General features: G+C 53.2%; 1 protein-coding gene across 1 annotated transcript; it reads right to left on the minus strand.

Annotated features, from left to right (window-relative positions):
- Positions 1 to 298: 298 nt before the first annotated feature.
- DBH (dopamine beta-hydroxylase) lies at positions 299 to 14,756 on the minus strand. Its single transcript, XM_071765821.1, is given in 13 exon segments — positions 299 to 1,216; positions 3,686 to 3,845; positions 4,420 to 4,547; positions 5,111 to 5,170; positions 5,738 to 5,776; positions 5,864 to 6,007; positions 6,896 to 7,062; positions 8,446 to 8,548; positions 8,913 to 9,089; positions 10,556 to 10,813; positions 12,160 to 12,306; positions 14,332 to 14,669; positions 14,672 to 14,756. Coding segments are annotated over 13 exon segments (1,941 nt in total). The 3' UTR covers positions 299 to 1,081.
- Between the last annotated feature and the right edge of the window lie 561 nt (positions 14,757 to 15,317).

The following is a 15,317-nucleotide window of genomic DNA, read 5'->3' on the forward strand; positions in this document are numbered from 1 at the left end:
GTCCCGTCTGTTTGTCCTGGGGATAAAGGAGGCACGGAGCACGCTGCCTCCCTGCTTGAGCCACTGCGTGCCTGCAAAAATAATGGGTTTGCTTCAAAAGGGCTTTTCTGAGCCACAATGCTTCGGACTGAGATTTTCCTGTAAACTCAAGGTGGCTGGAGGGCAGCTCTGGGCTGCTGCCCGACCCCAGATCCCACCCTGCCCAGGAGCAGGCACCCGGCTGGGATGGATGGGCTCTCCTCTGCTCCTCCAGAGTATTTTTCCCTTTGGAGCTTAACAGCAAAAAGCAATTTTCCCCTTTTTTATTATTATTATTTTTTTAATTTAGGTATTTAATGGAGACATTTTTCCTGAAAAAAAAAAAAAAAAAAAGGTTTTCTTTTCCCCCCACCCTGCGTTCCTCCCCCTCCCTCACTCCCATCCTTCTCCCTTTCTAAACCCCATCACAGAGGTATCATTTGTTCCGGGCCATTGGCATCTTGTGGCGTCAAGACGAATAATCCCAGCATGGGGGGGTGGGAGGGGGAGGAGCACGGCGGGGGAGCTGCAGTCCCTGCAGCAGGGAGCAAGCACCGGGCGGGCACCCAGCACACCTCCTCCCCTCCATCTCCACCCGGGGTGCCAGCACGGGAGAGCACCCACGGAGCCTCCCCGAGCTAAATGGGACTGTGGAGCACCGGGAAGGCTCGTATGCTGCTCCCACGCAGCTCTTTGCTCCGTGCCTCAGTTTCCCTGTGGGAAAGCAGGCTTCTGCCCCCCCCCTTCACCCCCCTTTCCCGGGGCCGCGCTGAGTTGGGCACAATAGCAACCTCCACGTTATTATTCTGGGGGTGGAAAGCAGCATTACTCAGAGCCAGGATTGCTAATAACACACACTAAATATAGCACTTTCCATCTCCAGAGTACTTTCTGAACTCTTAACTCGTGAGCTCTATCCCCCACCTCCAGAGACAGGGCCCAGGGCACCATCCGGCACCGCTGCGTGGGCAGGGATGCTGGGAGAGCGATGGGATGATGTTCCCTGTGGATGCTCCTGCCTGGAGGCTCTTCCCGTTGTGATGGAAGGAGTGGGGATGGGGTGTCAGTCCCTCCTGAGCTCGCCCAGGGGGATGGGGATGGGGGCAGCAGGCTGAGGGCCCAGGGCAGGCGGGCAGTGAGGGATGGGCTCCCGCAGCCTCTCGGTGATGGTGGGAAGTGGCTGCTTCTCCCACTCGCCCTGAAAGAGAGTTCAGCACCGTGAGACCAAACCTGGGTTTTTGGCTACTTGGAGACTCCGTGTTCCCTCCTGCTTGTGAAAATGAAATTAATATTTTCAGTGTTTTTAGCCTGTGTCAGGATGTTTTCTGAGGAGATGTTACCAATTATTTGTGGTGCAGAAGTACCCAGGCAGCCCCTCGCCAGTGCTGGCTTCTGCTGTGCACTGCTTTCCACAAACCCACCTCAGTTAGGAACTTTCCACCCCAAAAAGTCTTACCCACCAAATCAAACGAAGGCAACTCCAATCAGAGAGTCCCACCAACCCAATGTGCTTTTGGCCCAGCCCTGAGAACTGCTCTCTCCCAGGTATCACCGGGAAGGTTGGTTGGAGACATCATTTGCAGAGTGGCAGTGTGGATGTTCATGTGCAGCTGGGAAGAAGGGATGCAACAGCCTGGACAAGGTGCCAGCAGGTAGAGCTGGGGAAGGGCTGTCACAGCCATTGGGGCTCAAGGTGACCACAGCCAGGATAATAAGACCCCCAGCTCCATGCATGGATGGGGACATCTTGTCTTAAGGATGCTCCCTGCAAGCAGCAATCTGCTGGAGTCAGGTGGTGCTGAGTGTTGACCCCCTTGGGCAGGATCTAGTTCAGATGTGGCTTGTTTGTCCTGGTTCATGGCCAGGTGAGAGGCAGGCAGAGGCTGTGAGGGCTGTGGGGGTTCAGCCTGGGCTGAGCTCTGGTTCAGTGATGCTCTGGTTTGGCTGCTGGCTGTGTGCTCATGCGGAAACGTCAGCGAGAGGCTGAGCCACAGCGTGAGCAGGAGGAGAGGTAGAGCCATGACTCATCTGCCAGGAGATGAAAGTTGAATTTTTTTTGTTTTCAGATTAAATTCCTTGTCAAGTGAAATGGGCCAGAGCCTGCACTGGCACCAGAAAAACCTTGGGGAAAAGTGGAGGGGGATGGATGGAGAAACTCACCCAGAGGACATGGGGAGTGACCACAGAGAGGCAACATCCCAGGGGAGCACAGAGAAATTACTTGGTTCCTGTATCAGCAGAGAATGTTTGGGGTGTGCCTGCTCCAGGCCCATCTGATGCAGTGTTCTGCCTTGCTGAAACATCCTGAGCCCTGTGCTCTCACCTTGCCTGTTCTGGGGCAGATGAAAGGCATTTGGAGTGTCTTGGCAATTGCTGTTTTCAGTGCTTTGGAATGGAAACCTGAACACAGTTCGGTCCCTTGCAGGCACAGGGGACTTGGAGACAGCAACGTCCCCACAGCCACTCACAAGTAACACCTTGAGATTTGGCTCAGTAATTACCAGCACTCAGTCCTTCCAGAAATCTTGTCAGGTTTGGGATCGCTGAACTGCAAAAACAGGAGCTTAATTAAAAACTGGCACTTTTCTCTTTGCAGAAACACTGAGGAATAAATGAGATGTCTTAAAATCAGACTTGCTCTGAGAACATCAGAGGAGCAGGAGGGGCGGCTCAGCTCCTTCACCTTCACTGAGATTCTCACGGCCTCAGCTCAAGTCTCTTCCTCATCACATCCCCTCCTGACCTCTCTGAAAGCAAGAGAGCTGCCTGGGCTGTAATTAGGAGTTTTCATTCATAATTCTCCTGCTGCACCAAACTTCTGGGCTGCTTCTGTCCCTGCAGCAGGGCTCTGCATGGCTGAGAGGTCCTGGGTCTCAGGTTCCATGGACTGGGAGAGGTTTTGCTTCCTCCAGAGCAGGTGCAGGAAGTTTTTCTGGGTGTTTTACCAGCTGAAGGTATTTTTCTGGGTCAGAAAGCTGATGGTCTTCCCTTCAATCAGCTCTGCAGTGGATCACACTGGATCTGGAAATAGCTCATCACGTAAGTGTGTTACACAGATAAATGGCATCAGGAGCTGGTGGCAATATGGACCATCTGGGGTTTTCAATCTTCACTGCCATCCTTGTCATGAGCATCATTGCTGGGCCTGGTTTTTCTCTGAAGATTTCGTGGCCCTTCATCCTTCAGGTTGTGCTGGATCTCTGCCTTTGGAGGCTGCACAGATGCTGCACCTACTGAGCTCACTCAGCCGGGACCTGGTGCAATTCACCAAAATCCTAAAAACCACCTCACGTTTCTCCTCACTTCTGGACCTAGCTCTGCTGTAATGCTCAGTGAGAGCAGCCTCAGAATTTATGCAAATACATCTCCTAATTGAGTCTGGCTGAACACAGCCACAGTGGGCTCCAGATAGATTGAGCTCCAGGTTTGGGCTGGGCTCAGTGGGTTCTTCAGCCACCTCCAGCTCCAAACCCACTGGGTTCACCCATGTCCTGAGCACCAGAGATTGAACATCTCCCCAGGATCCCACTGCTGAGCTGATTTTTGCCTGCTGATGGGAATTTGGGTGTGGAACTTCGGGTGTGAAGCTTTGGGTGTGAAGTTTGGGTGTGAAGTTTGGGTGTGGAGTTTGGGAGTGGAGTTTGGGTGTGGAACTTTGGGTACCTACCGGGAACCGGACGGCTGAGGATTTGTTGCAGTGCACTGAGATGGGAGCAAAGCCATAGAGGGATTTCAGGACATCCCTGTTGAAGGTGTTCCAGGGGACAGAGAAAAACTGCTGTGGGACAGAGACCTGGGGGCACATGCAGACCTCCTCGTCGTTAAACCTGAGGCAGGAGAAATGCTACACTGAAACACCGACCCGCTTTGATGCTGGATGTCTCTAATTCCTCCCTACCTAAAGCTTTCCCTGGAAGCGTTTTGAAGCTGGGAGCAAGGAGGGGCTGGGGCAACCTGCAGGGGAAGATTTGAGGCCAGCTGGGCTGCCCCTGGGCAGGACTCCCTGTGCAAGGTCAGCATCCCACCCAACACATCAGGAGGGAATGAGCTGCATCTCTGGCTGCTTTCTCTCTGCTTTTCAGAGCTGCTTTCTCTGGCAGGGAGACTGGGGTGTCTGTCTAGGGCTGGAAGAAGTATTTTGCACTTGGCCATGCCCCAGCTTTTGCAGGGAAGTCCCCTCCCAGCATTTCTCTCCTTTCCCTGGTGGCTCTCACTACACTGAAAGCCCTGGTTTTGGCTGCAGGGAGGGCAGGATGCTCCAGCACCCAGCCATGGCTCCTTGCAACCCAGCCCACCCGAGTGCCCCTGCACAGCCAGCATCTCAAACCCTACTTTTTAAACAATTTTTTTCTAGTGTGATTAACACAGGGCTCTTCAGCTCCCCTCAGCACTGCTTGGTACCTGTTCACAAGGTTGAAGTACCGGTGCAGGTAGCCAGGATCCACAGCACTTTTGCAGAGCTCCAGCTGTGTCAGGGGGTAGTAGTGCACGTAGTTGACACACATCTCCTCCAGGATGCCAAACCCACCCTGTGGCACAAACACAACCTTGCTGGCTCCAACTCTCCCCTGGGACTGCTGAGGTTGTGGCATGGGCAGAGGGTCTGCAAAAGCTCAAAGCTCACAGCTGGGTGAGCATCCACACGTGTGCACAGACACACACTGATTTATCTGCCCCCCTTCACGGGGTGAGCTGCTCCCTTTGCACAAGGCCAGACTTCCAGGCTAGATCGTGGGGTTTACATTAAAATGCAGATTTCCAATAATCCCCGTGCTATATTTAGCTTTGTCTCTGTTGCTGGTACCTCTGACAGGCTCTTTTTTCCTTGCTGCCGAGGTAAGAAAATAACATGCACTGTCAAAAAAATGCCACTTCTCCTTAATTACAATTAATCCCCAGTGGAACAGTCTGTGATGGGGATGCGAGTGATGCCTGTGATTGGTACCCTGACATCCCCACTGCAGGCAGCCTGCAGGGTTGGCTTCTTTACCCCTCTCCCCCTGGTTTCTGCCTGGGATTCAGGCCAGGGTGAGGGATGTGTCATTTCTAGGGGTGCCCCCAGTCCCAGGGTGTGAGCAGAGCCCCAACTCACCACGGTGGCTCGGCTCCGGTCCTCTGTGTTGTAGGTGCAGGTTGTGATCAGTTCATCACCCTGGGGATGGGGGTTGAGCAGAGACAAAATGTAGATGGGAGAGCAGCTTCCCCTCGCCCATCAGCACATCTGGGGGTTGGGGGGTTCATAATGTTGATGCCTCAACCCTGGAAGTGTTTGAGACCAGGTTGGATGGAGCTTGGAGCAACCTGGTCCCTGCCTGTGGAAGGGGGGGTTGGAGCCACGATGATGGCAACCAAACCATGGTGGAAACAAAAGTTAAGCATCTCATTTATCTGGTCTTCCTCTAGCAGCAGGAGACTCCTCAGGGGCTGAGGATGAACTGTGCCCCTGATCGAGGTGCCCCCTGCCCTGCTTGGTAGAAGGAGAAAAGGAGATGGGGCAGGAAAAGTGGTGGAGTGGGCAGTAAAACAGAGTCTGGCAGAGGGTGCAGAGATGACCTGAGGACCACAGGGAGTTTGTTTTCCTGCAGCCCTCCAGGAGGTCCCAGATGGCAGCAGGAGCTGCTGACAAATCCCACGGGATACAGCTACCAGTGATGGAGGGGATGAGGTGGTGTGAAAGAGTCAGGAGGCTGAGGGCTGCAGGGTCATGGGAGTCACTCACCGGGAAAACTGGAACCACCTCCTTCAGCATGCGGATCTCCTGGGAGAGAAGGGAAAAGCAACACCATGGGGATGTGTCCAGGGCAGCCCCACGGGGGGACATCCCAGCCCCTGAAGCCCCCCGTACCTGGAAGTGAGGGCTGTAGTGCCCATCAGCATTCACCACCTGGTGCTCTCTGCCCTCCCGGGACAGCACTGTCACCACTTTCCTTCCTGCCAGGTGGGTGTGGAGCTGGGAGGCGAAGATTCGGATGCCGGCAGCGGGCAGAGCCTGGGGGAAGGATGGCTCAAGCCCAAGGATGGCCCAAGTGCCACATCCCAACCCTCTCCCCTCCCATCAATCCCCTCCTGTGTGCTCAAGATCAGCCATCCCCGTGCTGGCTGTTACACGGGGCTTTAGGGGACTGAGGGACCCTTGGGGTGCTGTAGGAGGGAGCTCCCTGCACAGGGACAGGCTCTCACTCTGCTGCCAAATCCAATTTATACCCTACCATCCCCTAAGCAAGCAGGAGCAGCTGCTTCCTTCCTTCCACCTATTAGTGATGGCACAAATGATCCCTTTTGGGCTGGGCCCTACAAAAAAAATCCCAAAACATCCACCAAGACTTCGCTGAGAACAAGGTGGGCATTTTGAGACCACACTTTGGAGAGCTCTTGGTGAGCTCCTTGGAAGCCAAAACCAATCTTCTCCTCTCCGTGGGGGGAGGCACTGCCAGGGCACAGCCAGCTCGGCAGTAAATATAATGGGAATGGTACCCAGAGAGCCAGAGCAGATGGCTCCCCAGGAGAGCTGCTTTGAGAGGGATTCAGCACATCCCAACCAGCTGCTTGCTGTTTGTTATACACAGCAGATTTTTTTTTTTTTTTCTTTCCAGCACAGCCCCATGGTAAGGGGTTCAGGGAGTTTAAAAAAAGAAAAAAAAAAAAAAAAAAAAAAAAAGAAAAAAGGAAAAAAAATTGAAAAAAAAAAAGGAAATGAAAAAGAAAAAAAGGAAAAGAAAAAGAAAAAGGAAAAAAAAAGAAAAAAAAAGATAAAAAGGAAAAAAAAAAAGAAAAAAGAAAGAGGGAATTGGGAGCCTGTAATGCTGTTGCCTCAGAAAAACCATTTCCAACCTCTCTCCTCCGAGGTGGAGCTGGGCTGGAGAGGGTAGGCACTCACCAGCTGGGTGCATTTGTCAGTGCAGTACCCTGTGAGGATGAAAGCATCCTGGGCTGGGGGAATGGCCATCACCGGGGTGTAGACCAAGCCCAGCTCCATGATGCCAGCATCGTAGGGCCTCAGGGTGGCTGTGTAGTAGAGGCGGATCCCCGAGGAGTCCTGGCGACCTGGGGGAGGAGGTGGCAAGTCACCAAGGGAGAAGTGACAGCAGCCAGGCGTGAAAAATGACCCCGTGCTGCAGCAGGGAAGGGCATGCTGGCCTCTCGCTTGCAGCTTGCTTCACCTGAGTGCTGTTGGGTTTAAATCCTGGATATTTTCACCCAGGTCTTTGCTAGGTGGCCCCAGACACATCCCCGGTCCCCTCAACACCTGACTGAGCTGAAATTGGGTTGTTCCCAGGAGAGCAAGGTGAGAAGTGCCCTTGGGGAGCTCAAAGCAGAAGGACAGATCATGGGGTGCTCTGGAGAGCTCCCTCAGAAATTCTTTGTGTCTTCTTTAACTGATATGTCCAAAGAACTAAGTCCTGTGCTGCTATCTGGGGCCAGGCAGGAGGACACGTGCCCTGTCCGTGATGTGCCCTGGCAGATGCTGCCCATGGGGCAGGCAGAGGCAGCAATGAGCTCTGCTGAGAAGCAAAGCCAAGCCCTGGCTCCTCTTTGCCACCCAGCAAAGGGAAAGGGCAGGCTCAGGAGGTCAGGAGGGTTCAGGCTGGCTTTGAACCCCCTGTCTCTGGGCTGGAGCACACCCAGGGATAAAAATAACAGGGGGGACACTATTGGTTAACATGCAAAAGCAGATAAATGCTGAAAGACTCGAGCTCTGTATTTATAGATGTGTTTCTTCTCGAGTTGCCGAATGTGCTGATGGGTCTGTGGTACATATGCTCTGGTCTCCTAAAAATATACTTGGGTAGTCAAGAAGCTACTTGTTTTTATGTAAATGAAGAGACGGGGTTGTTTGGAATCCTGGTGGTATTTTTTTTTTTTTTTTTAAATGTGTCTCCTGACAGTGTTGTTGAAGCAGGAGTACCAGTAACACAACATCTAAATTCTCCCATCCCCAGCCAGGCTGGTGCTGCCTCTCTGGTGACTTTGGCACCACTGCTCTCAGACCCACTGCCACCTTGCAGAGACATTGGAGGGACATCCAGTGACAACCCAACTAAATCACAACTAAATAAATAACAGTGGTGGTGCTTTGGAGGATTGCCCTGCAGGAATGATGTAAGGGGCAGCTTTGTGCCTGGGGGGGCTGTGGGCTCAGGCAGGGGCCCTTCCCCAACATCCCTGGAGCTGGGGGGATAGAGGGATGGCCAAGAGGATGGGATGGGTGACTTATGTGAGAGCAGAAAGGCAGAATCCCAATTTAATGTATTCCTCCTGTTAGCACAGATCTGGACCATGAGCTCTGCAGAATGTTGCAAACAGGGCTATGATTTGGGCCAAGTTTTCTTCCCCGTGAGGCTCGGGGTGACAGTCCCTGGTGTTCCCCCAGCTCTCCTGCCACTGCCTCTCTGGGGGGGCACTGGGTACCCCCACCTGCCCACTCACCTTTGAACACCAGAGGGTTGTGGTAATGAATCTCCAGGCGTAAATATCTGGAGGAGCCTGGGCCACCAAAGGCAAGACCTGCTTCTTCAGGGTAGTAGAAAGCCTGGAAGCAGAAGGAAGGTGTTAAGTGAGCAGTGGGCATTTCCCTTTTCCCAAGGAAAATGTCAGCACCATTACCCTGAGCACCCCCACCATGGTTTTGAGGGACATGACTGATGCTCTTGCAAGATGCAAAGGCACAACCAGGGAGTGGGGGCACCTCAACCATTTACAGCCCCCAGAAGCTGTGCAGGGGTGAGGTGGAAACCCAGACCCTTAGGGGGAGGACCTCAGGCAGGGCTGGCCACAAATCCCAGCTGAGAGCAGGATCAGGGCAGCCTGCAGGGGACAAACCCAAGATGGGATCAGGAAGGGTTGGGAGGCAGCAGGGAAACGCCCAGGAGCAGGGGTCCCCATCTTGCACCCACCTGAGCTCCCATGGCCCAGGCTGCCAGCACGTGTCTGCAGTAATTGAGCCTCTCTGGCTTCATCTTGGAGTCACAGGGCCCGTTGTACTGGGGGAAGGTGTCAAACTCAGCAGCACACTGGAAAACCTCCATGTGGTGGACCAGAGCCTCGTTACCTGCTGTGATCACTGGCTCGTACTGCAAAGCAACATCCAAGAAGGAGGACACATGGAGATCATCTGCTGGGAGTCCAGCCCTGGGGGCTGCTGTCCTCCACAAATTGCCCAAGGAAGGTGTGTGCTGGCTGGTACTGAATGGGACATCCCTGCTTGCTTTGGGCCAGAGGTACCAAGAGGACCAAGAGCTCTTGCTTGGCTTTGGGACCAACCCCTAAAGAACCATCTCATCCCTTCTCCCAAGACAGATGCACCTGAGCAGCAGAAAATCTTGGCCTGCTTTGTGATGACCAAGTCCTCTGGCTATTCTGCTGAGCTGAGGTGACCCTGGGGACCTCAAACCCCCCCATCCTTTTTCCAAAAGAGGATCTGGGCCACATTGGGCCAGCTCTGCCTGCAGCTATTGGGTTTTGTTTCTGGCCAACAGCTGCTGGAGGCACAGGGAGAGGGAGCTGGGGCAGGAAGAGGGACTTCAAACAAGCCTGAGGAGCAGCTCCAGCTCAAAGCACCAGCTGCAGAGCTGATCTGCAGCAGCGGGAAGGTAGCAGGAGCCACACACTCCTTACTTACACACAGATGATTCATTTCACACCATCTGTTCAAGAGAAAATCCTCCTCCTGAATTTTCCCTTGCAATTCCGTCTCTTCCCTGTAAATCCCTGAGCATTCCCTCCAGCTCGTGCATCAGGTTTTCCCTCTCTCTCTCCCCATCCCACGGTTCTGACTCTGGGCTGGGCCAGGTCCTGTCCCCAGCCACCTCCCTGCTGCCCCAGGGTGATGCTCTGCCCCCAGCCCATGCCAGGAGGCTTGGCCACGATCCTAAAGGTCTTTTCCAAGCAGAAGGATTCTGTGTGGTGCTGATGTGGTGCTGAGGAATCTGGGTTAGTGCTGGACTTGGGAGAGTCAGGTTAGTGGTTGGACTTGGTGATCCTAAAGGTCTTTTCCATGCTGAAGGATTCTGTGTGGGCTGCCCTGGCACTCAGCTGCCTCTCCTTTGCAGGACATGTCCCCAGCACACACAAGTAGCATTTATGCCTCCAAACCCCCTTTTTTGGGTTTTTTTCTGGAGTCTGCCTGATCTTTTAGAAGCCAGTTCATACCCTAGCTCGCCCTGCCCTGCTCGCCAGTGCTGTCCCTTCCTTCCTTCCTTCCGCACGTGTATGGATTCCTCCTGGATCACTGGGTGCCCTCCTCCTGCCCTGGTTCTGTCCTTGATGGCCACAGCTCTGCCTTCTGCAGGGGGACAGCTCTGCAACGTTGCTGCTCAATGTGCCAGGTGGAAAGTCACCACCCCACCACATCCTGCCAAAATAATTCTGATTTCAGGTTCTCTGGGAGGGAGACACGAGGATGCTACTGATGGTGGGATGGCTCTGGGAGGTGTTTTGGGTCTGAAAGCCTCCCTGGGAAAGGACAGGGAAGAAGAGGGGGACTTTGCAGGACGTGAAGGGGACTTTAGACCTGCACCAGGGAAAGCAACTCTCTTACCCTGATGATGTGATGTTTGAGGAAGCTCTTTGGGAGCTCTGTCATGTAACACCAGTAGGTTGTCTCCTGGCTGGGAATGACAATGTCAGGGGCTGTTATCTCCATGGTCTTCACATCTCTGGGCAGTTCAGGAATGGGGATGTTGGGCTTGAGCAGCTGCACCCTCTGCAGTCCCCTGTGGATGGCAGAGATGTTGATGGCTTGGAGGGAATGGACTGGTTTCTCCAGGATCCCATAGATAAGGTGCACGGTGCCATCCTGAAGTGAGAACAAAATATATCAGGGAGTTTTTCATGCAGGAACATGAGCTGCATGGACTATTAACATGAGGAGTGGTGGCACGAATGCAGGAATGGACCTTTTTAACCCATCCCCAGGTGGGAAACCACCCTGACCTGACCAGTAGCTCACTTTGCTGGGCTGCTCCCTAAATGCTGTAGATTTTAGGCCATTCCTTTGGCTGATGTGATCACAGAGGGTTCCCTACCAGCTGGGAGAGTCTGAAAAGTTTTCCCTAGATGGCATCAGTTCCATAAGGGTAACATCCATCTGCCCTGGCACAACCCCTCATCCCTTCTGGGCTCCAGGCTGGCACAACCATGTGGGGTCAGGGCTCATCCCCCCCTGTCCCCAGCAATGGCCATGGGCATCCTCCTGGGAAGGAGCAGCAGGAACAAAATTTCTCCCTGAAATCCTCTCTTTCCCTCAGCTTCTGACCTTGGGAAACTCTGCTGAAAGTTTACTGCAAGCAAGGAAGGTCCTGCTGAACCCAGAGACCTGTGGACAGGAGGTAAGGAGGAATGGAAAAGAACAATCCCTTTCTTGAAGGATTAGAGAACAGAAGACCTCCAAGGCTTTTCCTGGTTCACACAAATTATTTTCCCTCAGGGCCCCCTGTGCTTTGGCAGGCAGGAGCTGTTTCTCACCAAAAAACAAGATTTTTGAGAACCAGCAACAAAAACCCAAGGACACTTTGTGCCCACGTCAACTACAAAATATCCTGCCCACCAAAGGCTTTCATCTGAAATGAGCCTGGTGCTGAGTCCTGCCCACACCTCCATCCATGGCTGAGACCCCAAACTCTTTGCTATCCCCCCAGGGAAGGTTTCTCCCATCTCCCAGCTCCCAGGGGAGCAGTGAATGCAGACCCAGAGAGAACCAGACACAGGCACACCCCAGCAGCTCTGTCTGCCATCCTTTCACTCCAGCTCCTGCCAAACCCCTCCTCTCTGCCTCCCATTGAGCAACACCAACACCTCTTTGTAACACCCCAAACAGTTGGCTCCAGGCTGCAAGCTGGAGTGATGCAGGAGGGGATTTATATAGAGCTGAGACACTCTGAACAGGAGTGGATGATGCAAACGAGCTAAAATCTGCACTTTGTAGAGGTTCAGAAGGGGTTGTAAATAGATCATGCCAAACATTACTCATGTCCCAGGGCTGACATCTGTAGCTCACTTCCTTCCTGCCCTAGACACTGCAGACACCTCTGATGCTGTCCCCAGAACAAAACGGGGGGGAGGTGCAGGTTGGGGTTTGGAGCTCTGCCCCAGGGCTGGGCTGGGGCTGGGGGATGCTCTAAGGGAGTGAGGACAAGGCCATACCTCTATGAAGTAGTCCTTGGGGTCACAGGTACTGAAGGGTCTTCTGAAGAGGAGGTAGAGCCCCTCAGGAGCCCTCTGAGCCCCGAGGAGCTGGTAGTCCTGCTGTGAGTCCATGTGGAGCTGCCCCTTGGCATCACTCCAGGCATCCTGTGGGAGGAAGAGGTGCTCAGGAGCCCATGGCAGGGACCTCCACTGCTCATCAGCTCCTCCTCCGGTTCACCCTCCTTAGGTTGGTTCATCCCCTGCACCCCAGAGGTGGAAGGATCCTGGGGTTTGGTTGTCCCATCACCCCCTCCAGCAGCCCCTGGCCAGAGCCAGCACAGCCCCTGCCACGAGAGCTGTGGTGGCAGCACCTGGGTCACCATCCGTCACTGTTCTGCAGAAAGACCTTAACAGGTTGGGATGCAACTGGGGGAAAAGAGCCCAGGGGAGGAGGAAAACCCTCAGGGGTATGAGTTGCATTGGGCTGTGATATGTTTTGGGTACATTTGGCTGAGGAAACATTTGAGGAGGGGGGTGCGATGGGTGATGTGCTCTCCAAGACCCTTGCCAAAAATCAGCTGCTTCCAATTTCAGCTCAGCCCTAGGAATCACTTCCCCTCTTCCAAGTCCTTAATTTGTTGGGACCAGATTGTTGCAGCAGCCCAGCAAGGCCCCCCAAAAACTGCTCCCTCTTGGTGATGGTGACAAAGCCACACCGAGAAGCAAAGCAGCAGGTTACTCCTGTGCTTAAGGAACTGAAGGTTTGGAATATAAAAACCTACAGTAATTTGGATTTGAACAGTTGTTTTCTTGATCTTTTGTATCTCCTGTTGTTATCTGTTGTTTGCTGAGAAAAAGCACCTAAGAAGTACCTTGGTGTAAGTACACAAGTGGCATTGGCTTGGGGGAAAAAAGAGAAGGAAAAGAATAAAGCCTCTTGGCATCATTTCAGCCAGAAGTAGAGAGTGGTATTTTGAGAACATGTTGTCCTTAGAGGGGAGAATGAAATCAGCTACATGAAGCTAGCATGACATTTGTTTTCATAGGAGCAGGGTGTGCAAATTAATCTCATAGTACATGGGGGGGTTAAGCAATTTGGGATCTTTTGAGCAGCTGACATACTTGTTCAGAGGAAAGGCTGCTGGGAGAGAGAAAACCAGGACTGGAGAGCTTTAGAGAAAGCTCTTAGCAGGATGCTGTTCAGCCTCATGTGAAAGCCCAAGTGCTGCCCGGTGTTTCATTCAGAGCTGTTTGTTTTTCAGTGAGCACAAGAAGGCAGATTAGAAACGATCCTTTACGCTTTCTTAACGTGATGCCCTGAAATCCTGCAGCACAGCCTGAATGCCTGGGAATTAGCAGGAAAGCAGCAGAGAAAATAAAACCTCTCCTTTCCATCCTTTCATTACACTGCAGTTCACATCGGGGCTGACTGGGAGTGGATGTGTTTAATGGGTAATTTGAGGTAAGCAGAGATGTAAAATTTAACTTACTGGAAAGCTTCACACGGGGAATAAAATGTGGATTGCTTTCTGCAACCAAGTGCAGTGGCAACAAACCCAACGTGAGGGTCTGGGGAGAAGAGAGAGGAGGCTACTGCAAGCACAGCCCTGGGGACAGGCACAGCAAAGAAGAGAAAGGACAAACAGGAGAGAGGACGCAGGAGCAAAACATACAGAAAAATCTGAGAAACAAGTTTCCCTCCATTTCCCCCCGGGTATCACCTCTGAAATACATTTGGACATTGAATTCCAGCTCCTGCCTCTTGATCTCAGTGCCAGCATCAAACAGGGCCATGGCTGTGCTGCTGGTGCTGGTCCTGGCTGGTGGCTTTGGCACTCTCAGAGTCACTAAGAGGAGCTGGGGTTTGTTTTTAAGGTGCCTGAAAGCAGCACACAAGTGACCCAAATGGTGATGAGTCCTGTGTGCGTGTGTGTGAGCATGAACTGGGCCATCCAGCCTTCTCCTGAAGGCTTTGGTTCCACTCAGCTTGGCTGATGTGCTGCTGTAGGTTTAGGGTCCTACACCAAACCCAGAGGGCAGACCTGATCCGTGGGTCCCTCTGCGTTAGGAACCCCCAAGCCCTTTGGGTTCCCTTCCACCCGAGCCGAACCAGCCCCACTCTTCCAATCCATTAGCCAGCTTCCCCCCCTTGGAGAGGCAACCCCAAAAGCAAAGACCTGAGGGACTCACCCCAAAATAGGAATTTTTCCCATCACTCCAGAGCACGGCCAGGTCCGCGTTCTCAAACTCTCCCCTGTCCGACATCCCAAAGAGGAGCCCAAACTGCAGGTCCCTGACCAGGAGCTGGAAATTCACAGCTTCCTCGGGATAGCTGACATTCCAGGAGAGCTCAAGTAACCCCTGAGGATCCAGGGGCACCTTGTAGGGAAAATCCCTCCCCCGGGGCACCGAGCCCTGCAGGGCCACCACCAGGATAACCAGGAAGACAGCGACCATGGTGAGGTACATGGATGCCACCTCCCGCAGCCGGAGCCTGGGGCAGGGGTTGCTCCTGGAGCTCTGCATGCTGGGCAGGACACCCCGATCTCTGCCCGAGCCCATTTATGTCTTGGCCCTCCTAGGCAGGCTGGGTAAGTGCTGGTCTTTAATTGCATTTGGTTGTTGGGAAATTGGATTGTTGGATTGAACCCCCCCTCCCCCCCCTCCCCACCTTCTGGCCAAACACTTGTCAGTCGCTTTCTCCCCTTAATTGGCTCTAATTGCACATGGACATTATCAATAGCAATTGAATTCGACTGGGCTGATGTTATTCTCTCTTCAATCTTCCTTAGCAACCCAAAGGACTGCTTGTTTGTCAGCTGTCCCTGCCTGGACACGCTCTGCCCTGCTTGCAGTGCCTCTTGCCCAGATCCAGAGGGTGAAAACTCCAGGATAGCCCCCCAGGAGCCACAGCTCCCTGCTTCTCCCAGGCCAGGACCATTTATCACCCAGAAGGCAGCCAAACAGGGCCACCCCCACCTTGGTTTGGCTCCCATTGAAGGTCCTGCCTGGATCTTTGGAGGTATTAAATATTTGTTATTTCTTTGCTTTTGTAGCAGTGGGACTTTGGCTCCAGTTTAGAGATACCTTTTGTCTCTCCTCCTCCCCCTCCTCATTTGTTTCAAGTCTGCTGTGTTCTCTTGTGGTTATTAACTTCCCTGCGTTAATTTGAATTA

This window comes from Heliangelus exortis, chromosome 22 (genome assembly GCF_036169615.1).
Source record: "Heliangelus exortis chromosome 22, bHelExo1.hap1, whole genome shotgun sequence".
Classification (NCBI taxonomy): Eukaryota; Metazoa; Chordata; class Aves; order Apodiformes; family Trochilidae; genus Heliangelus; species Heliangelus exortis.